This window comes from Corvus moneduloides, chromosome 1, assembly GCF_009650955.1.
Source record: "Corvus moneduloides isolate bCorMon1 chromosome 1, bCorMon1.pri, whole genome shotgun sequence".
Lineage (NCBI taxonomy): Eukaryota > Metazoa > Chordata > Aves > Passeriformes > Corvidae > Corvus > Corvus moneduloides.
The window spans coordinates 123497516-123520034 of record NC_045476.1 but is presented as its reverse complement, the minus strand read 5'-3'; the positions used below and the strand labels follow the sequence as shown (position 1 = coordinate 123520034).

The 22519-nt window shown below is 50.2% G+C and overlaps 1 protein-coding gene across 4 annotated transcripts in view; it reads right to left on the bottom strand.

Annotated features, from left to right (window-relative positions):
- MROH1 (maestro heat like repeat family member 1) overlaps window positions 1-22519 on the bottom strand; it is a 76161-nt gene that overhangs the window by 22686 nt on the left and 30956 nt on the right. For 2 of the 4 annotated variants that reach the window (XR_004243338.1, XM_032125521.1), the window contains exons 22-30: window positions 20855-20881; window positions 16177-16338; window positions 15577-15656; window positions 13482-13602; window positions 11823-11918; window positions 10063-10167; window positions 7480-7615; window positions 3469-3581; window positions 458-610 (exon numbers count right to left, since the gene is read on the bottom strand). Coding sequence is in view for 2 of the 4 variants with exons in the window: in XM_032125521.1 (XP_031981412.1) it covers window positions 458-610; window positions 3469-3581; window positions 7480-7615; window positions 10063-10167; window positions 11823-11918; window positions 13482-13602; window positions 15577-15656; window positions 16177-16338; window positions 20855-20881 (993 nt within the window). In the remaining 2 variants the exon portion in view is untranslated. The remainder of the gene's footprint in view (window positions 1-457; window positions 611-3468; window positions 3582-7479; window positions 7616-10062; window positions 10168-11822; window positions 11919-13481; window positions 13603-15576; window positions 15657-16176; window positions 16339-20854; window positions 20882-22519) is intronic. The other 2 variants (XR_004243339.1, XM_032125536.1) reach the window with 1 other exon arrangement.

Sequence of the window (22519 nt, the reverse complement as noted above, 5' to 3'; positions counted from 1 at the left end):
AAGGAATTCCCAACCCATTTCCCAAGGAATTCCCAACCCATTTCCCACATCCCCAGGAATTCCCAACCCATTCCCACATCCCGAGGAATTCCCAACCCATTTCCCAAGGAATTCCCAATCATTTCCCACATCCCAAGGAATTCCCAACCCATTTCCCAAGGAATTCCCAACCCATTTCCCACATCCCAAAGAATTCCCAACCCATTTCCCACATCCCCAGGAATTCCCAACCCATTTCCCAAGGAATTCCCAACCCATTTCCCACATCCCCAGGAATTCCCAGCCCATTTCCCGAGGAATTCCCAACCCACATCCTGAGGAATTCCCAACCCACATCCCGAGGAATTCCCAACCATTTCCCACATCCCCAGGAATTCCCAACCCATTTCCCAAGGAATTCCCAACCCCTCTCCCACATCCCGAGGAATTCCCGAGCCCTCTGCATTGGGAGCGGGACCTTTTCCCGCAGGATTCCGCCCCGTTCCCGCAGCAGGGAGTTGATGATGACGGAGGCGGCGCGGGAACAATTCCCGTCGGGATCTTCCAGGCCCTCGAAGAGCGCCAGGAGGAGGCTGAGCAGCTGCTCCGGAGGGATCCGCATCCCGATGGCCTGCGGGGAGCGGGAGAGCCGGGATGAGGCCGGGATGAGGTTGGGATGAGGTTGGGAATGCTGGGATCAGACCGGGATCAGGCTGGGAATGCCGGGATGAGGTTGGGAACGCCAGGATGAGGTCGGGAATGCCGGGATGAGGCCGGGATGAGGTCGGGAATGCCAGGATGAGGTTGGGAACGCCAGGATGAGGTTGGGAATGCCGGGATGAGGCCGGGAATGCCGGGATCAGGCTGGGAATGCCGGGATGAGGTTGGGAATGCTGGGATGAGGTCGGGAACGCCAGGATCAGGTTGGGAATGCCAGGATGAGGCCGGGATGAGGTCGGGAATGCCGGGATCAGGCTGGGAACAGCGGGATGAGGCCGGGAACGCCGGGATGAGGCCGGGAATGTCGGGATGAGGTTGGGAACGCCAGGATGAGGTTGGGAATGCTGGGATGAGGTTGGGAACGCCGGGATGAGGTCGGGAATGTCAGGATCAGGCTGGGAACGCCGGGATGAGGCCGGGAACGCCGGGATGAGGTCGGGAATGCCGGGATGAGGCTGGGAATGTCGGGATGAGGTTGGGAATGCCAGGATGAGGTTGGGAATGCTGGGATGAGGTCGGGAATGCCGGGATGAGGCCGGGAACGTCGGGATGAGGTTGGGAATGCCAGGATGAGGTTGGGAATGCTGGGATGAGGTCGGGAATGCCGGGATCAGGCTGGGAACGCCGGGATGAGGCCGGGAATGTTGCGATGAGGCCGGGAATGTTGGGATGAGGTCGGGAATGTTGGGATGAGGTCGGGAATGCCGGGAGAGGCGGCTCCGGCTCCCGCTGCCGTCGGGAATCAGCCGGAGCTTTTCCAGGGGGGAAAGGGGAGCGGCCGATCCCGATCCCAATCCTGATCCTTATCCCAATCGCCATCCCGATCCCGTTCCCAATCCCGATCCCATTCCCGATCCCATTCCCCATCCTGATCCCGTTCCCCATCCTGATCCCATTCCCGATCCCCATCTCCATCCCGATCCCATTCCTGATCCTGATCCCCATCCTGATTCCCATCCCCATCCCGTTCCTGATCCCATTCCCAATGCCAATCGCCATCCCAATCCCATTCCCAATCCTGATCCCGTTCCCGATCCCGATCCCAACCCCGATCCCATTCCCAATCCCAATCCTGATCCCCATCGCCATCCCAATCCCATTCCCCAGCCCGATCCCATTCCCATTCCCGATCCTGATCCCCATTGCCATCCCGATCCCATTCCTGATCCCATTCCCAATCCCAATTCCAATCCCGATCCCAATCCTCATCCCCATTCCCCATCCTGATCCCATTCCCGATCTCATTCCCATTCCCGATCCCATTCCCCATCCTGATCCCATTCCCGATCTCATTCCCAATCCCAATCCCATTCCTAATCCCAATTCCAACCCCAATCCTGATCCCAATCCCCATCGCCCAATCCCATTCCCGTTCCTGATCCCAATCCCAATCCTGATCCTGATCCTGATCCCCATTCCCCACCCGGATCCCATTCCCGTTCCCGATCCCATTCCCGATCTCCATCCCCATCCCGATCCCATTCCCGTTCCCGATCCCATTCCCGATCTCCATCCCCATCCCGATCCCATTCCCAATCCCGTTCCTGATCCTCATCCTGATTCCCATCCCCATCCTGCTCCTGATCCCATTCCTGATCCCGATCCCGATCCCCTTCCCAACCCCGATCCCATTCCCCATCCCGATTCCATTCCCAATCTTGACCCCATTCCTGATCCCGATCCCCATCCCCATCCCAATCCCAATCCCAATCCCATTCCCGATCCCGACCCCGATCCCGATCCCATTCCCCTTCCCATCCCATTCCCAATCCTATTCCTGATCCTGATCCCGATCCCGATCCCAATCCCGTTCCTGATCCCAATCCTGATCCCGGTGCCGATCCCAATCCCATCCCATTCCCAGAATTCCCATTCCCAATCCCTCCCAGTATCCCCCAGTATCTCCCAGTATCCCCCAGTATCTCCCAGTGCCATCCCAGGATCCCCCAGTATCTCCCAGTACCCCTCAGATCCCTCCCAGTATCCCCAAGGACCCTCCCAGTATCTCCCAGTATCCCCCAGTATCTCCCAGTGCCATCCCAGTATCTCCCAGTATCTCCCAGTGCCCTCCCAGTAACTTCCAGTATCCCCCAGGTCCCTCCCAGTATCTCCCAGTACCTCAAGTACCTCCCAGATCCCTCCCAGTACCACCAAGGACCCTCCCAGTATCCCCCAGGTCCCTCCCAGTATCTCCCAGTGCCATCCCAGTATCTCCCAGTACCTCCCAGGTCCCTCCCAGTATGTCCCAGTGCCATCCCAGTATCTCTCAGTATCCCTCAGATCCCTCCCAGTATCTCCCAGTGCCATCCCAGTATCTCCCAATACCTCCCAGTGCCATCCCAGTATCTCCCGGTACCCCCCCCCGATCCCTCCCAGTCCCCCCAGATCCCTCCCAGTACCACCCCGATCCCTCCCAGTATCTCCCAGTGCCCCTCAGATCCCTCCCAGTATCTCCCAGGTCCCTCCCAGTATCTCCCAGTGCCATCCCAGTATCTCCCAATACCTCCCAGTGCCATCCCAGTATCTCCCGGTACCCCCCCCCGATCCCTCCCAGTCCCCCCAGATCCCTCCCAGTACCACCCCGATCCCTCCCAGTATCTCCCAGTGCCCCTCAGATCCCTCCCAGTATCTCCCAGGTCCCTCCCAGTATCTCCCAGTGCCATCCCAGTATCTCCCAGTATCTCCCAGTCCCCCCCGATCCCTCCCAGTATCTCCCAGTGCCCTTCCCAGTCCAAACCAGTTCGGCCCTGGGCGTTTCCCGCTGCGCACCGAGGCCACGCGGGAGCAGGTCCGGAACAGGACGGAGCCGTCGGCGTTTTCCAGCCCCGCCTTGAGGGATCCCAGCGCTTCCAGGAGCTCATCCCGGTGATCCCGGGAAAATCCTGGAACATGGAAGAGAATTCCAGGAATTCCCAAAAAATCCCAAAACGTCCCAAAAAAATCCCGAAAAAATCCCCAAAAAATTCGCCAAAAAATCCCCAAAATTCCAGGAATTCCCACCCCAATCCTGGCCAGGAGCTCATCCCGGTGATCCCGGGAAAATCCTGGATGGGGAAGAGAATTCCAGGAATTCCCAAAAAATCCCAAAACACCCCAAAAATTCCCCCCCCCCCCAAAAAAAAAAATCCCCAAAAAATTCCAAAAAAATCCCCCAAATTCCAGGAATTCCCACCCCAATCCCAGCCAGGAGCTCATCCCGGTGATCCCGGGAAAATCCTGGATGGGGAAGAGAATTCCAGGAATTCCCAAAAAATCCCTCAAAAAATCCCCAAAAAATCCCAAAAAATCCCCCCCAAAATTCCCCAAAAAATACCCCAAAACATCCCCAAGAAATCCCAAAAAAATCCCCCAAAAACCCCAAAAAATCCCAAAAAAATCCCAAAAAATCCCAAAAAAATCCCAAAAAATCCCTAAAAAAATTCCCCAAAAATCCCCCAAAAATGAAAAAAATCCCCAAAAAATTCCCCCAAAAAATCTCCCAAAATCCCCAAAACATCCCAAAAAATCCCCAAAAAATCCCAAAAAATCCAAAAAAAAATCCCAAAAAAATCCCTTAAAAAATCCCAAAAATTTCCCCAAAAAACGCCCAAAAAATCAAAAAAAAATCCAAAAAAATCAAAAAAATTCCAAAAAAAATCCAAAAAAATTTGCAAAAAATCCCCAAAAAATTCCCAAAAAATTCCCAAAAAATCCCCAAAAAATCCCAAAAAATCCAAAAAAAATTCCAAAAAAATCCCTTAAAAAATCCCAAAAATTTCCCCAAAAAACGCCCAAAAAAATCAAAAAAAAATCCAAAAAAATCCAAAAAATTCCAAAAAAACCCAAAAAAAACCCCAAAAAAATCCCAAAAAATCCCCAAAAAATTCCCAAACAATTCCCAAAAAACCCCCGAACTCCCCAAATGCCGGGCAGGCCCACCTTGGCAGCGCTGCTCGATGCGCAGCACGGCCCCCACGCAGTCCAGGGCGGCGGCGCCCAGAACACCCCCAAAAATCCCCCCAAAAAATCCCAAAAATCCCCAAAAAATCTCCCAAAATCCCCAAAACATCCCAAAAAATCCCCAAAAAATCCCAAAAAATCCAAAAAAAAATCCCAAAAAAATCCCTTAAAAAATCCCAAAAATTTCCCCAAAAAACGCCAAAAAAATCAAAAAAAATCCAAAAAAATCAAAAAAATTCCAAAAAAATCCAAAAAAAATTGCAAAAAATCCCCAAAAAATTCCCAAAAAATTCCCAAAAAATTCCCAAAAAATCCCCAAAAATTCCCAAGAAAATCCCTTAAAAATCCCCAAAAATTTCCCCCAAAAAAGCCCAAAAACAAAAACAAAAAATCACAAAAAATTCCAAAAAAAACCAAAAAAAATTGCAAAAAATCCCCAAAAAACCCCAAAAAATTCCCCAAAAATTCCCAAAAAATTCCCAAAAAATTCCCAAGGAAATTCCTAAAAAATCCCCAAAAATTTCCCCCAAAAAAGCCCAAAAACAACAACAAAAAAATCACAAAAAATTCAAAAAAAAATCACAAAAAATTCCAAAAAAAATTAAAAAAAATCCCAAAAAATCCCCAAAAAATCCCCAAAAATCCCAAAAATTCCCAGAAAATCCCCGAATTCCCCAAATGCCGGGCAGGCCCACCTTGGCAGCGCTGCTCGATGCGCAGCACGGCCCCCACGCAGTCCAGGGCGGCGGCGCCCAGAACACCCCCAAAATTCCAAAAAAATCCCCAAAAAATCCCCCCAAAACTCAAAAATAAAATCCAAAAAATCCTAAAAAATCCCCAAAAATTCCCAAAAAAATCCCCAAAAATTCCCAAGAAAATCCCTTAAAAATCCCCAAAAATTTCCCCCAAAAAAGCCCAAAAACAAACAAAAAAAAATCACAAAAAATTCAAAAAAAATCAAAAAAAAATTCAAAAAAACCCCCAAAAAAATCCCAAAAAATCCCAAAAAATTCCCAAAAATTCCCAAAAAATTCCCAGAAAACCCCCGAATTCCCCAAATGCCGGGCAGGCCCACCTTGGCAGCGCTGCTCGATGCGCAGCACGGCGCCCACGCAGTCCAGGGCGGCGGCGCCCAGAACACCCCCAAAATTCCAAAAAAATCCCCAAAAAATCCACCAAAACTCAAAAAAATCCCCAAAAACTCCCAAAAAATCCCCTAAAAATTCCCCAAAAATTCCCAAAAAATCCAAAAAAAATCCCCTAAAAAATCCCAAAAAAATTCCCAAAAAAAATCGAAAAAATTAAAAAAAAAATCAAAAAAAATCACAAAAAAATCAAAAAAAATTCAAAAAAAATCCAAAAATCCCAAACAATTCCCAGAAAACCCCCGAACTCCCCAAATGCCGGGCAGGCCCACCTTGGCAGCGCTGCTCGATGCGCAGCACGGCGCCCACGCAGTCCAGGGCGGCGGCGCCCAGAACACCCCCAAAAATCCCCCCAAAAAATCCCAAAAATCCCCAAAAAATCTCCCAAAATCCCCAAAACATCCCAAAAAATCCCCAAAAAATCCCAAAAAATCCAAAAAAAAATCCCAAAAAAATCCCTTAAAAAAATCCCAAAAATTTCCCCAAAAAACGCCCAAAAAATAAAAAAAAATCCAAAAAAATCCAAAAAATTCCAAAAAAATCCAAAAAAAATTCCCAAAAAATTCCCAAAAAATTCCCAAAAAATCCCCAAAAATTCCCAAGAAAATCCCTTAAAAATCCCCAAAAATTTCCCCCAAAAAAGCCCAAAAACAAACAAAAAAAAATCACAAAAAATTAAAAAAAAATTCAAAAAAAACCCCAAAAAAAATCGCAAAAAAATCCCAAAAAATCCCCAAAAATCCCAAGCAATTCCCAGAAAACCCCCGAACTCCCCAAATGCCGGGCAGGCCCACCTTGGCAGCGCTGCTCGATGCGCAGCACGGCCCCCACGCAGTCCAGGGCGGCGGCGCCCAGAACACCCCCAAAATTCCAAAAAAATCCCCAAAAAATCCACCAAAACTCAAAAATAAAATCCAAAAAATCCTAAAAAATCCCCAAAAATTCCCAAAAAATCCCCAAAAATTCCCAAGAAAATCCCTTAAAAATCCCCAAAAATTTCCCCCAAAAAAGCCCAAAAACAACAAAAAAAAAATCACAAAAAATTAAAAAAAAATCACAAAAAATTCCAAAAAAAACCAAAAAAAATTGCAAAAAATCCCCAAAAAATCCCAAAAAATCCCAAAAATTCCCAGAAAACCCCCGAACTCCCCAAATGCCGGGCAGGCCCACCTTGGCAGCGCTGCTCGATGCGCAGCACGGCGCCCACGCAGTCCAGGGCGGCGGCGCCCAGAACACCCCCAAAATTCCCCCCAAAAAATCCCAAAAATCCCAAAAAAATCTCCCAAAATCCCCAAAACATCCCAAAAAATCCCCAAAAAATCCCAAAAAATCCAAAAAAAATCCAAAAAAAATCCCAAAAAATCCCAAAAAAATCCCCAAAAAACGCCCAAAAAATCAAAAAAAATCCAAAAAAATCCAAAAAATTCCAAAAAAATCCAAAAAAAATTGCAAAAAATCCCCAAAAAATTCCCAAAAAATTCCCAAAAATTCCCAAGAAAATCCCTTAAAAATCCCCAAAAATTTCCCCCAAAAAAGCCCAAAAACAACAAAAAAAAAATCACAAAAAATTAAAAAAAAATCACAAAAAATTCCAAAAAAAACCAAAAAAAATTGCAAAAAATCCCCAAAAAATCCCAAAAAATCCCAAAAATTCCCAGAAAACCCCCGAATTCCCCATAATCCCAGGCAGGCCCACCTTGGCAGCGCTGCTCGATGCGCAGCACGGCCCCCACGCAGTCCAGGGCGGCGGCGCCCACGCCGGCGGCGGCGTCGGAGCAGCGCGGGGCCAGCAGGGCCAGGAGCGAGGCCGAGGCCGGGAACGGCGACAGCGCCTGGAGCGGGAGAGAAAGGCGGGAATGGCGGGAATGGCGGGAATTCCAGCGGGAATGGCGGGAATTCTGGGATTCGGGGATTTGGGGATTTGGGGATTTGGGGGATTTGGGGATTGGGGGATTTGGGGGATTTGGGGGATTTGGGGGATTTGGGGATTTGGGGATTGGGGGGATTGGGGGGATTTGGGGATTTGGGGATTTGGGGATTGGGGGGATTTGGGGATTTGGGGATTTGGGGCATTGGGGGGATTTGGGGGGATTTGGGGATTTGGGGGATTTGGGGGATTTGGGGATTTGGGGATTTGGGGGATTTGGGGATTTGGGGATTTGGGGATTTGGGGATTTGGGAATTTGGGGATTTGGGGGATTTGGGGATTGGGGGATTGGGGGATTTGGGGATTTGGGGGATTTGGGGATTTGGGGGATTTGGGGGATTTGGGGATTGGGGGGATTTGGGGATTTGGGGGGATTTGGGGATTTGGGGATTTGGGGATTTGGGGGATTTGGGGGATTTGGGATTTGGGAATGGGGGATTTGGGGGATTTGGGGATTTGGGGATTTGGGGGATTTGGGGGATTTGGGGGGATTTGGGGAATTTGGGGGGATTTGGGGGATTTGGGGGGATTTGGGGCATTTGGGGGATTTGGGGGATTTGGGGGATTTGGGGGGATTGGGGATTTGGGGGGATTCAGGGATTTGGGGATTTCGGGATTTGGGGGATTTGGGGGATTGGGGGGATTTGGGGAATTTGGGAATTGGGGATTGGATTGGGGATGGGATTTGGGGATTTGGGATTTGGGGGATTGGGGATTTGGGGGATTTGGGGATTTGGGGATTTGGGGATTTTGGGGGATTTGGGGATTTGGGATTTGGGGGATTTGGGGGATTTGGGGATTTGGGGATTTGGGGATTTGGGGATTTGGGGGATTTGGGGATTTGGGGATTTGGGGGATTTGGGGGATTTGGGATTTGGGGGATTTGGGGAATTTGGGAATTGGGGGATTTGGGGATTTGGGGGATTTGGGGATTTGGGATTTGGGGGATTTGGGGATTTGGGGGATTTGGGGATTTGGGGATTTGGGGGATTTGGGGGATTTGGGATTTGGGGGATTTGGGGATTTGGGGGATTTGGGGATTTGGGGATTTGGGGATTTGGGGGATTTGGGGGATTTGGGATTTGGGGGATTTGGGGGATTTGGGATTTGGGGATTTGGGGATTTGGGGGATTTGGGGATTTGGGGATTTGGGGATTTGGGGATTTGGGGGATTTGGGGGATTTGGGGATTTGGGGATTGGGGGGATTTGGGGATTTGGGGGATTTGGGGATTTGGGGATTGGGGGGATTTGGGGATTTGGGGGATTTGGGGATTTGGGGGATTTGGGGATTTGGGGGATTGGGGGATTTGGGGGATTTGGGGGATTTGGGATTTGGGGATTTGGGGGATTTGGGGAATTTGGGGGATTGGGGGATTGGGGGATTTGGGGATTTGGGGATTGGGGGATTTGGGGATTGGGGGATTGGGGGATTGGGGATTGGGGGATTGGGGATTGGGGATTGGGGGATTGGGGGATTGGGGGATTGGGGATTGGGGATTTGGGGATGGGGGATTTGGGGATTGGGGGATTTGGGGGATTTGGGGATTGGGGATTGGGGATTTGGGGATTGGGGGATTTGGGGATTTGGGGATTGGGGGATTGGGGGATTGGGGGATTGGGGGATTTGGGGATTGGGGATTGGGGGATTGGGGGATTTGGGGATTGGGGGATTTGGGGATTGGGGGATTTGGGGATTTGGGATTGGGGGATTTGGGGATTTGGGGATTGGGGGATTTGGGGGATTTGGGGGATTGGGGGATTGGGGATTTGGGGGATTTGGGGGATTTGGGGATGGGATGGGAATGGGAATTCTGGGAATTCTGGGAATGGGAATTGTGGAGATGGGAATTCCAGGAATGGGAATTCCGGGAATTCTGGTAATGGGATGGGAATTTTGAGAATTCTGGGAATTGTGGGAATGGGAATTTTGAGAATTTTGGGAATGGGAATGCTGGGAATGGGATGGAATGGGATGGGAATTCTGGGAATTCTGGGAATTCTGGGAATGGAATGGGAATTCTGGGAATTCTGGGAAATCTGGAAATTCCACAAATGGGATGGAATGGGAATTCTGGGAATGGGAATTCCGGGAATTCTGGGAATGGAAACTCCGGGAATGGGATGGGATGGGAATTGCGGGAATGGGAGTTCTGAGAATTCCGGGAATTCCGGGAATTCTGGGCTGGAATGGGATGGGAATGCTGCGAATGGGAATTCTGGGAATGGGCTGGGAATTCCACGAATGGGAATGGGAACGGCGGGCCTGGGAATGCTGGGAATGGTGGGGATGCTGGGAACGGTGGGGATTCCGGGAGTTCCGGGCGGCGGCGCGGCGCCGGCCGGGCACTCACGCTGCCGTGCAGCTCCTCCAGGAAGAATTCCAGCAGGGCGGAGGCGAGGGCCACGGCGCGCCGCCGCTCCCGCGCCCGCGGCGACTTCAGCCAGGGCCCTAAGTGCTGGGAACGGGGGGAAATCCTGGAATTCCGGAGCCTGGCAACGAGCCTCGGAGCCGTTCGGCGGGACGGGGATCCCCAGAATTCCCAATTGCCATCCCATCCCCAGAATTCCCAGAATTCCCAATTCACATCCCATTCCCAGAATTCCCAAAATTCTAAAAATTCCCAAAATTCCCCAAATTCCCACAATTCCTAAAACCCCCAGAATTCCCAATTCCCATCCCATTCCCAGAATTCCCAGAATTCCCAATTCCCATCCCATTCCCAGAATCCCCAGAATTTCCATTCCCATTCCCAATCCCATTCCCAAAATTCCCACAATTCCCAGAATTCCCATTCCCAAAATCCCCAAAATTCCCAGAATTCCCAATCCCATTCCCAGAATTCCCACAATTCCCCAAACCCCCCGAATTCCCGTCCCATTCCCGAGGATTCCCGAATCCCGGGGAACTCACGGCAAAGAGCTCCTGGAGCTCCCAAAATTCCCGGAATTCCCATTTTCCGAATTCTCAAAATTCCCATTCCCAGGATTCCCACAATTCCCAGAATTCCCAATCCCGGAATTTCCATTCCCATCTCATTCCCATCCCCAGAATTCCCAGAATTCCCAGAATTCCCATCCCATTTCATTCCCAGAATCCCCAGAATCCCCAGAATTCCCAGAATCCCCAGAATTCCCAGAATTCCAATTCCCATTCCCAATTCCCATCCCATTCCCAGAATTCCCAAAATTCTAAAAATTCTCAAAATTCCCCAAATTCCCACAATTCCTAAAATCCCCAGAATTCCCAATTCCCATCCCATTCCCAGAATTCCCAGAATTTCCATTCCCATTCCCGATCCCATTCCCAAAATTCCCACAATTCCTAAAATCCCCAGAATTCCCAGAATCCCCAAAATTCCCGGAATTCCCAATCCCAATCCCATTCCCAGAATTCCCACAATTCCTAAAATCCCCAAAATTCCCATCCCATTCCCATTCCCAGAATTCCCAGAATTCCCATTCCCATCCCCAGAATTCCCAGAATTCCCAATTCCCATCCCATTCCCGGAATTCCCAAAATTTCCATTCCCATTTCCAATCCCATTCCCAAAATTCCCACAATTCCTAAAATCCCCATAATTCCCATCCCACTCTCATTCCCAGAATTCCCAGAATTCCCAATTCCCATCCCAATCCCAAAATTCCCGGAATTTCCATCCCATTCCCAATCCCATTCCCAAAATTCCCCAAAATCCCCAAAATTCCCAGAATTCCCAATTCCATTCCCATTCCCAAAATTCCCACAATTCCTAAAATCCCCAGAATTCCCAATCCCAAAATTCCCATTCCCAAAATCCCCAAAATTCCCAGAATTCCCAATCCCATTCCCATTCCCAGAATTCCCACAATTCCCCAAATCCCCCGAATTCCCGTCCCATTCCCGAGGATTCCCGAATCCCGGGGAACTCACGGCAAAGAGCTCCTGGAGCTCCCAAAATTCCCAGAATTCCCATCCCATTTCATTCCCAAAATTCCTAAAATCCCCAGAATTCCCAATTCCCATCCCATTCCCAATCCCATTCCCAAAATTCCCACAATTCCCAGAATTCCCATTCCCAAAATTCCCACAATTCCTAAAATCCCCCGAATTCCCGAATCCCGGGGAACTCACGGCAAAGAGCTCCTGGAGGCCCAGGGGGTTCAGGCGCCGCCGCAGGAGAGCCCGGAGCAGCTCCCGGAGCGCGGCCAGCGCCGCCTGGAAGAGCTCCTGGAAAAAATCCGGGAATTCCGGGCTCGGAAAAACCCTTGGGAGTGGCCAAACCCATCCAAGGCCGGCGTTATCCCAGAAAAAATCCGGGAATTCCGGGCTCGGAAGAACCCTTGGGAGTGGCCAAACCCATCCAAGGCCGGCGTTATCCCAGAAAAAATCCGGGAATTCTGGGCTTTTCCCACTTGTTCGGGGGGAATTCCAGAGGGTGAGACACTTAAAAATCCCGGGATATTTCGGAAAAGGCTCCGAAGGAATAAAATCCGGGAATTCTGGGCTTGGAAAAGTCACCGAGCCCATCCAAGGCCGGCGTTATCCCAGAAAAGATCTGGGAATTTCGGCCTTTTCCCACTTTTTTGGGGTGAATTCCTTTGGATGAGCCCCAAAAAATCCCGGGATATTTCGGAAAAGGCTCCGAAGGAATAAAATCCGGGAATTCCTGGAATTTTTTCGGGATGAAAGCCCCTCCAAGCCCATCCCGGCCCCACTTCCCGAAATCCCGAGCAGGGGTGACTCATCCCGGGAATGGTTTTTGGGATAAAGTTCCAGGAAAAGGAGCAAAATCCCAGGAAAAAACCACGGGAATTTTCCAGCTGCTCCCGGCCCTCGTTAAGTGCGGCCACGGAGCGCTCCGGGAAAAAACTGGGAAGCAGCGGCTGCGTTCTGGGAATTCTGGGAATTCTGGGAATTCTGGGATGGGAATTCTGGGGATGGGAAAAAGGGGAATGGGAATTTGGGGAATGGGAATTCTGGGAATGGGGATGGGAATTCTGGGAATTCTGGGAATGGGAATTTCGGGAATGGGGTGGGAAAGGCGGAATGGGAATTCTGGGAATGAGATGGGAAAAAGGGGAATGGGAATTCTGGAAATGGGAATTTTGGGAATTCTGGGAATTCTGGGAATGAGAAAGGGGGATGGGATGGGAATTCTGGGAATTCTGGGGATGGGAATGGGAAAAAGGGGAATGGGAATTCTGGGAATGGGAATTCTGGGAATGGGGTGGGAATTCTGGGAATGGGAATTTTGGGAATTCTGGGAATGGGAATTTTGAGAATGGGAATGGGAATGGGGATGGGAATTCTGGGAATGGGGATTTTGGGAATTCTGGGAATGGGAGTGGGAATTTTGGGAATGGGAAAAGGGGGAATGGGAATTCTGGGAATTCTGGGAATGGGAATTCTGGGAATGGGATTGGGAATGGGAATTCTGGGAATTCTGGGAATTCTGGGAATTCTGGGAATGGGGTGGGAAAAGCGGAAATGGGAAAAGGGGAAATGGGAAAAGGGGGAATGGGAATTCTGGGAATTTTGGGAATTCTGGGAATGGCAATTTTGGGAATGGGGACGAGCATGGAAGAGCAGAACTCCCACGGCTCCCCCGGGATCTGGGGCCGGAATTCCCAGAGAATCCGGGGCTGCTCCATCCCTGGGAGCTTCCCGGGAAGGAGCCGGAATATCGGGAGCCGCCCCGGGAACGCGATGGGAATTCAGCTGCTTTTCCCGCCCAAACCCATCCCGGAATTCCCGGATTTCTTCCCCCCCGGAATTCTTTGGAATTCCCACCTCGGCTCCGGGCTCTTCCCGGCCTCTCGCGGATTCCAGAGGGGGCAGCCCCAGGACGCTTCCCAAGGCCGTGTCCAGGAGCTCGGAGCGCTCGGGATCGCTCAGGGGCGGCTCCAGGGCGCTGATCCCGGGATAAGGAAAAGGCCGGGAATGAGCGGTGGGATGGGAATTCCCGCTGGGGGATTCCGGGATGGGCGGGGCTGGGAGGAAGAGGGAGGATCTGGGAATGGGGTTTGAGGAGAGGTCGGGAATTTCGGGGATTTGGGGAGAGTGAGGGGGTGGAGGGGAAAGGGGAAAGAGAGGGAAAAGAGGGAAAAGAGGGAAAAGAGGGAAAAGAGGGAAAAGAGGGAAAAGAGGGAAAAGAAAGGAAGAAAGGGAGAAGGGGGGAAAAGGGGGAAAAATGGGAGAAAAGAGGGAAAAGGGGGGAAAGAGAGGGAAAAAGGGGAAAAGGGGGAAAAAGAGGAAAAAAGGGGGGAAAGAGAGGAAAAAAGGGAAAAGAGGGAAAAGAGAGAGAAAAGGGGGAAAAGAGGGAAAAGAGAAGGAAAAGGGGGAAAAAAGAGGGAAAAGAGGGAAAAGAGAGGGAAAAATAGGGAAAAGGGGGAAAAAGAGGGAAAAGAGGGAAAAGAAAGGGAAAAAGGGAAAAGGGGGGAAAATGGGAGAAAGAGAGGGAAAAAGGGGAAAAGGGGGGAAAGAGAGGGAAAAAGGGGAAAAGGGGGGAAAGGGGGAAAAAGAGAGGAAAAAGGGGGAAAAGAGAGGAAAAAAGGGGGAAAACGGGAAAAAGAGGGAAAAAGAGGAAAAAAGAGGGAAAAAGAGGGGAAAGGGGAAAAAAGGAAAAAGAAGGAAAAAAGGGAAAAGGGGAAAGAAAGGGAAAAGAGAGAGAAAAGGGGAAAAAAGAGGGGAAAGAGAAGGAAAAGGGGGAAAAGAGAGGGAAAAGAGGGAAAAGAGAGGGAAAAATAGGGAAAAGGGGGAAAAGGGGGAAAAAGAGGGAAAAGAGGGAAAAAGACAAAAAAAGAGGGAAAAGGGGGAAGAGAAGAAAAAGAGGGAAAAGGGGGAAAAGAGGGAAAAGGGGAAGGAAAGGGAAAAGAGAGGGAAAAGAGGAAAAAGAGGGAAAAGAGAGGGAAAAGGGGGAAAAGAGAGGAAAAAAGGGGGGAAAGGGGAAAAAGGAGAGGGGAAAGGGGGAAAAAAGAGGGAAAAGGGAAAAGAGAGGGAAAAGGGGGAAAAAGGAAAGGAGGGAAAAGGGGAAAGAAAGGGAAAAAGAGGGGAAAAGGGGGAAAAGAGGGAAAAAGATCCCATCCCCATTCCCAATCCCATTCCCAGCTCCAATCCCAATCCCATCCCCTTCCCAATCCCATTCCCATTCCTGTTCCCATCCCATTCGTTTCCAATCCCATCCCACTCCAATTCCCACCCCAATCCCATCCCAATCCCATTCCCATCCCATCTCATCCCCATCCCCATCCCCATCCCATTCCCCTCCCCAATCCCATTCCCATTCCTGTTCCCAATCCCAATCCCATTCCCATCCCCATTCCCATTCTCAATCCCGTTTCTATCCCATCCCCATTCCCATCCCCAATCCCGTCCTATTCCTGTTCCCAATCCCATCCCACTCCCATTCCCACCCCAATCCCATCCCCATTCCCCATCCCATTTCCGTTCCCAATCCCAATCCCAATCCCACCCCATTCTCAATCCCATTCCCATCCCAATCCCAATCCCATTCCCATCCTATCCCGATCCCATCCCCATTCCCATTCCTCATTCCCAATCCATTCCCATCCCATCCCAACCCCATTCCCATCCCATTCCCTATCCCACCCCATTCCCCTCCTCACTCCCATCCTATTCCCCTCCCCGATCCCACCCCCACCCCAATCCCATCCCATTCCCAATCCCATTCCCATTTCCATTCCCACCCCCACCCCAATCCCATCCCATTCCCAATCCCAATCCCATCCCATTCCCAATCCCATTCCCATTTCCATTCCCATTCCCCACCCCAATCCCATCCCATCCCAATCCCCACCCCAATCCCATTCCCATTCCCAAATCCCTCTTCCGGAGGCTGCGGCGCCGCCGCCGTTGCCATGGATACACCAGGTGGGTGCAGGTGCCGAGCGCCCCCTGCCGCAGCCGCGTCCGGAGCGCCTCCGGAGGCTCCGCCTTCAGGAATTCCTGGGAAAAGAGCGGCAATGGGAATTCCCTCCGGAATATCCCCCAGCGCGGATCCCGGGGCGGATCCCAGGGCGGATCCCAGGGCGGATCCCAAGGGAGATCCCAGGGCGGATCCCAGCGCGGATCCCGCAGCTCCAAAGGATCCACGACCTTCCCAGTGCCCTCCCAGTCCCTCCCAGTTCCCCCCCAGTTCCTCCCAGTGCCCTCCCAGTTCCCTCCAGTTCCTCCCAGTCCCCTCCCAGTGCCCTCCCAATCCCCTCCCAGTTCCCCCCAGTGCCCTCCCAGTTCCTCCCAGTTCCTCCCAGTGCCCTCCCAGTCCCCTCCCAGTTCCCCCCAGTGCCCTCCCAGTCCCCTCCCAGTCCCTCCCAATCCCCCCCCAGTCCCTCCCAGTCCCCCCCAACCCCCCCAGTTCCTCCCAGTGCCCTCCCAGTTTCCCCCAGTCCCTCCCAGTTCCCCCCAGTGCCCTCCCAGTTCCTCCCAGTCCCTCCCAGTGCCCTCCCAGTCCCTCCCAGTCCCTCACCACCATGAGCATCACGAGCTCAGCCTTGCGGGCGATGCTCCCGGGCTGATTCCGGCAGCCGGAGCCGTTCCCGGAGCCGTTCCCGGAGCCGCTCCCGGAGCTGCCGAGGGCGCGGCCGATCATGGAGATGCTGCGGGCCAGGCTCAGCTTCAGCGCCGCGTCCTGCGGAGCAGCGGCAACGGCGGCATTGGGATCAGCGGGATCAGCGGGATCAGCGGGATCAGCGGGATCAGCGGGATCAGCGGGATCACCGGGATCAGCGGGATCGGCGGCATTGGGATCAGCGGGATCAGCGGGATCAGCGGGATCACCGGGATCAGCGGGATCGGCGGGAACACCGGGATCAGCGGGATCACCGGGATCAGCGGGATCAGCGGGATCGGCGGCATTGGGATCAGTGGGATCAGCGGGATCACCGGGATCACCGGGATCACCGGGAACGGCGGCATTGGGATCAGCGGGATCAGCAGGATCAGCGGGATCAGCAGGAACGGCAGGATTGGGATCAGCGGGATCAGCGGGAATGGCGGGATTGGGATCAGCGGGATTGGGATCAGCGGGATCACCGGGAACGGCGGGATTGGGATCACTGGGAATGGTGGGAACAGCAGGATTGGGGTCACTGGGATCAGCGGGAACACCGGGATCACTGGGAATAGCGGGATCGGTGGGAACAGCGGGATTGGGATCACCAGGAACAGAGGGATTGGGATCACTGGGATCACCGGGATCACTGGGATTGGGATCACCTGGATCACTGCAATCAGCGGGATCAGCGGCATTGGGATCAGCGGGAACACCGGGATCAGTGGGATTGGGATCACCGGGAACAGTGGGATTGGGATCAGCAGGATCACCAGGATCACCAGGATCAGCTGGAACAGCGGGAACAGCGGGATTGGGATCACTGGGATCAGCAGGATTGGGATCACTGGGATCACCAGGATCAGCGGGAACAGCAGGAACGGTGGGAATGGCGGGATTGGGATCCCTGGGAATGGCGGGACTGGGATCCCTGGGAATGGTGGGAACAGCGGGATTGGGATCACTGGGAATGGCGGGATCGGCGGGAACAGCGGGACTGGGATCACTGGGATCACCAGGAACAGCGGGTTTGGGATCACTGGGAATAGCGGGATTGGCATCACCAGGATCACTGGGATCACTGGGATCACTGGGATCAGCGGGATCAGCGGGAACGGCGGGACTGGGATCACCAGGAACGGTGGGAATGGGATCGACGGGAACAGAGGGATTGGGATCACCGGGATCATCGGGATCAGAGGGAACAGCGGGATTGGGATCACTGGGATCACTGGGATCAGAGGGAACAGCGGGATTGGGATCAGCGGGATCATCAGGATCACTGGGATCAGCAGGATTGGGATTACTGGGAATGGCGGGAATGGTGGGAACAGCAGGATTGGGATCACTGGGAATGGTGGGATTGGGATCACCGGGATCACCAGGAACGGCAGGATTGGGATCACTGGGAATGGTGGGATTGGGATCACCGGGATCACCAGGAACGGCAGGATTGGGAACGGAGGGATTGGGATCAGAGAGAATGGTGGGAACAGTGGGAACAGCGGGATTGGGATCAGCAGGATCATTGGGATCACTGGGATCAGTGGGATCGGAGACTGCTGGGATTGGGATCACTGAGATCAGGATCATTGGGATCATTGGGATCACCGGGATCACCGGGATCATTGGGATCGTTGGGATTGGGATCATCGGGATCAACAGGACTGGGGATTGCTGGGATTGGGATCATCGGGATCATCGGGATCATTGGGATCACTGGGATTGGGATCACTGGGATCAGGAACTCTGGGATCGGGATTCCTGGGATTCCTGGGATTGGGAACTCTGGGATTTGGATTCCTGGGATTGGGATTTCCGGGATTGGAATTTCTGGGATTGGAATTTCTGGGATCGGGATTTCCTGGATCAGGATTCCCGGGATTGGGAACTCCGGGATCGGGATTTCCCGGATTGGAATTTCTGGGATTGGGATTTCCCGGGATGGGAACTCTGGGATCGGGATTTCCTGGATCAGGATTTCCTGGATCAGGATTTCCGGGATCGGGATTTCCTGGGATTTGGATTTCTGGCACTGGGATTTCTGGGATTGGGAACTCTGGGATTGGGATTCCTGGGATCGGAATTCCCGGGATCTGCCTCCCTCTGGGATGGGGATCCTCAGGATCGGGATCGGCCTCCAAGATAACGTATCCTACTGCTAGGATGAATCGATGGTAATTAATAGGAATTAATAACGCTAATAAGGATTAATAATAATTATTAATGATCGATTTGTGCTCCAATAATGAAACCGTCAAGGGAAGAGAAAGAAATGGAATTGGAAATAAAGGTGAAAACATGAAAAGATCCCCAAAAAACCCCATTAATAAATATTAATAAACGTTAATAAATACTAATAAACATGAATAAATATCGGTAACTACTAATGAACATTAATAATAAATATTTCAAAATAATAAATGATAACAAATAATAAATTATAAATAACAAACAATTTTAAAAAATGAATAAAAAGCCAATAATAAATAATAAATAACAAATCAATAATAATAAATAATGAATAATGAATAATAAATAATAATAAATAATAAATAATAAATAATAGACACTAAATTTACTTTTAGTAAAATTGATAATTGAGATAATAATGGAAATTGCAAAACAATCAAGTTAATAATAATTAAATAATGAGTACCATTAATAGCTATAAATTAATCAAGATAATAATAAAAATAATCCAAGAATAAAAGGAGCATTATTAAAATAATTAATAATTCACGCCAATCAATTAGTTATTAATTATGCCACTAAAGCAATCGATTATTAACGTTAATAAAATAAAGAACTGATGATGATAAAATGAGAGAGAATTAACGTCAATAATTAAATAAATAACTAATTTCAGGGAAAGAGTAATTAATTAACGTCAATGAAACGAGATCATTAATGGCAATAAATTAATAACCCAGAGAATCGCTTCATTTAATTAATAACAGCATTAATCCTACAGTTTATAATTAATAACATCATCATTAGCCTAATAACCGAATAATAATTTGATCGCAAATCCGATAAATAATCCAATTACTTTCTAATAAATTTATCATTAATTACAAAATTCAGAAATTGATTAGAAAGCCTTTTAATAATAGAATAATTAATAATTAATAGGTAATTAATAGCCTTAATAAGCAGTGCCCGTTAGCAATTTTTCATTAATAACCATTATTATTTATTACTAATTAATAATATAATCAGTGATGGATATGTTTTAACGATTAAAAATATCCATTAATAATTAATAAATATTAATACTGCTAATTAATAATTAATAAATGACTATAACTTCTAATCGTTAATAATGAATAATTAATGGTTATTAATCCTATTAATTAGTCCTTAATTTCTCCCTTCCTTCTCCTCCCGTTCCCAGGGAATTCCAGCCCCCCCCAATCCCCAATCCCAGGGAGCCCCCGGAGAGCCGGGAAGGGGGAGCAGAGCCCGGGAAAAGCGGGAATTCCCGGAAAAGCTGGGAATTCCGGGAAAATCCAGGAATTCCAGAAAAATCCGTGAATTTTGGAAAAATCCGGGAATTCAAAAAAAACCTGGGAAATCTGGAAAAATCTGGAAATTCCAGAAAACCCCGGGGATTCTGGGAAAACCCAGAAATTCTGGGGAAATCCAGGAATTTTGGAAAAATCTGGGAGTTCCAGGAAAAACCTAGAAGTTCTAGGAAAATCTGGGAATTCTGGGAAAATCTGGGAATTTTGGGAAAAATGTGGGCATTCCAGGAAAACCCAGGAATTCTGGGAAAATCTGGGAATTCCAGGAAAATCCGGGAATTCTGGGAAAAGTCCAGGAATTCTGGGAAAATCTGGGAATTTTGGAAGAATCCAGGGATTCCAAAAAAATCCAGAAATTCCAGGAAAATCCGGGAACTCTGGGGAAATCCAGGAATTCTGGAAAAACCCAGGAATTCTGGGAAAATCTGGGAATTTTGCAAAAAACCCGGAATTCCAGGGAAATCCAGGAATTCTGGAAAAACCCAGGAATTTTGGGAAAATCCGGGAATTAAAAAAAACTCCAAGAATTCCAGGGAAAATCCAGGAATTCCAGAAAAAATCCGGGAATTCTGGGAAAATCCAGGAATTCCTAAAAAACCCCAGGAATTCAGGGAAAATCTGGGAATTCTGGAAAAATCCGAGAATTCCAGAAAAGGCTGGGACTTCCAAAAACCCCAGAAATTCCGGAAAAATCCAGGAATTCGGGGAAAATCCGGGAATTTTAGAAAGATCCAGGAATTCCAGGAAAATCCAGGAATGTCAGAAAAATCTGGGAATTCCAAAAAACCCCAGGAATTCTGGGAGAATCTGGGAATTCCGGGAAAATCCAGGAATTTCAGAAAAAGCTGGGAATTCTGGAAAAATCCAGGAATTCCAAAAAAACCCCCGGGAATTCTGGAAAAATCTGGGAGTGTCTGCCTTTTCCCGACCCTTTTTCCCGGGAATTCCGGGGTTTTTCCGGGAAGCGATTCCAGCACGGAATGAGAGGGAAAGGCGGAAAGAGGGAGAATTCCAGAGGGAGAATTCCAAAGAGAGAGAATTCCAAAAGCAATCCCAAAAATCCCTACCTTGGGCTCTACTTTTATTCCCAGAACCTGAATGGGCGGAAAAACAAAATTCCCATCAGGAAAAATCCTCAAATTCCAGCGGGAAATCCCAAAATTCCAGTGGGAAATCCCAAATTCCAGCGGGAAAATCCCAAATTCCAGCGGGAAAATCCCCAAATTCCAGCGGGAAAAGCCAAAATTCCAGCGGGAAAATCCCCAAATTCCAGCCGGAAAATCGAAATTCCAGCAGGAAAACCCAAATTCCAGCGGGAAACTCAAAATTTCCAGCGGGAAAATCCAAATTCCAGCTGGAAAAGCCAAAATTCCAGCGGGAAAATCCAAAATTCCCACTGGAAAATCCAAATTTCCAGCGGGAAAACCCCCAAATTCCAACCGGAAACTCCAAAATTCCAGCTGAAAATGAAAATTCCAGCAGGAAAATCCAAAATTCCAGGGGGAAACTCCAAATTTCCAGCAGGAAAAGCCAAAATTCCAACGGGAAAACCCCAAATTCCAGTGGGAAAAATCAAAATTCCATTGGAAAAATTGGGAAAAACTGGAATTCCGGTGGGGAAAAAACCCCAAAATCCCATTGGGAAACCGAAATTCCAGTGGGAAGCTGAAATTCCATCGGGAAAACTCAAAATCCCGGTGGGAAAACCAAAATTCTGGTGGGAAAAAACCCCAAAATCCCATTGGAAAAACCAAAATTCCATTGGAAAAAACCGAAATTCCATTGGAAAAACCGGAATTCCATTGGAAAAAACCGAAATTCCATTGGGAAAAACCGGAATTCCATTGGAAAACCCAAATCCCGGCAGGAAAAACGAGCTCCAAAATGCCCCGGGAAAGCTCTGCCCCAAATTCCGGAGAAATCCCAGGAATCCCAGGAATCCTGGAGGAACCCCAGGGGAATTCTGGGAATCCAGGGAATCCCAGAGCAATTCCGGGGGAATCCCGGAGCAATCCCAGGGGATTCCCAGGAATCCTGGGGGAATCCTGGAGCAATCCCGGAGCAATTCTGGGAATCCCAGGAAAATCCTGGAGCAATCCCAGAACAATCCCGGGAATCCCAGAGCAATCCCAGGGGAATCCTGGAAATCCCAGAGCAATCCCAGGAATCCTGGAGCAATTCCAGAGCAATCCCGGAGCAATCGCGGAGCCATCCCGGAGCAATCCCAGGCAAATCCTGGAGCAATCCCAGAGGAATCCTGGGAATCCCAGGGCAATCCTGGAGCCATCCCGGGCCAATCCCGGGCCAATCCCGGGCCAATCCCAGGAATCCCGGGAATCCCAGAGCCATCCCGGAGCCATCCCGGAGCAATCCCGGGCCAATCCTGGGCCAATCCCGGGAATCCCGGAGCCATCCCGGAGCAATCCCGGAGCCATGCCGGGCCAATCCCGGGAATCCCGGAGCCATCCCGGGCCAATCCCGGGCCAATCCCAGGAATCCCGGGAATCCCAGAGCCATCCCGGAGCAATCCCGGAGCCATGCCGGGCCAATCCCAGGAATCCCGGAGCCATGCCGGAGCCATCCCGGAGCCATCCCAGAGCAATCCCGGGCCAATCCCAGGAATCCCGGGAATCCCAGAGCCATCCCGGAGCCATCCCGGAGCAATCCCGGGCCAATCCTGGGCCAATCCCGGGAATCCCGGAGCAATCCCGGAGCAATCCCGGAGCCATGCC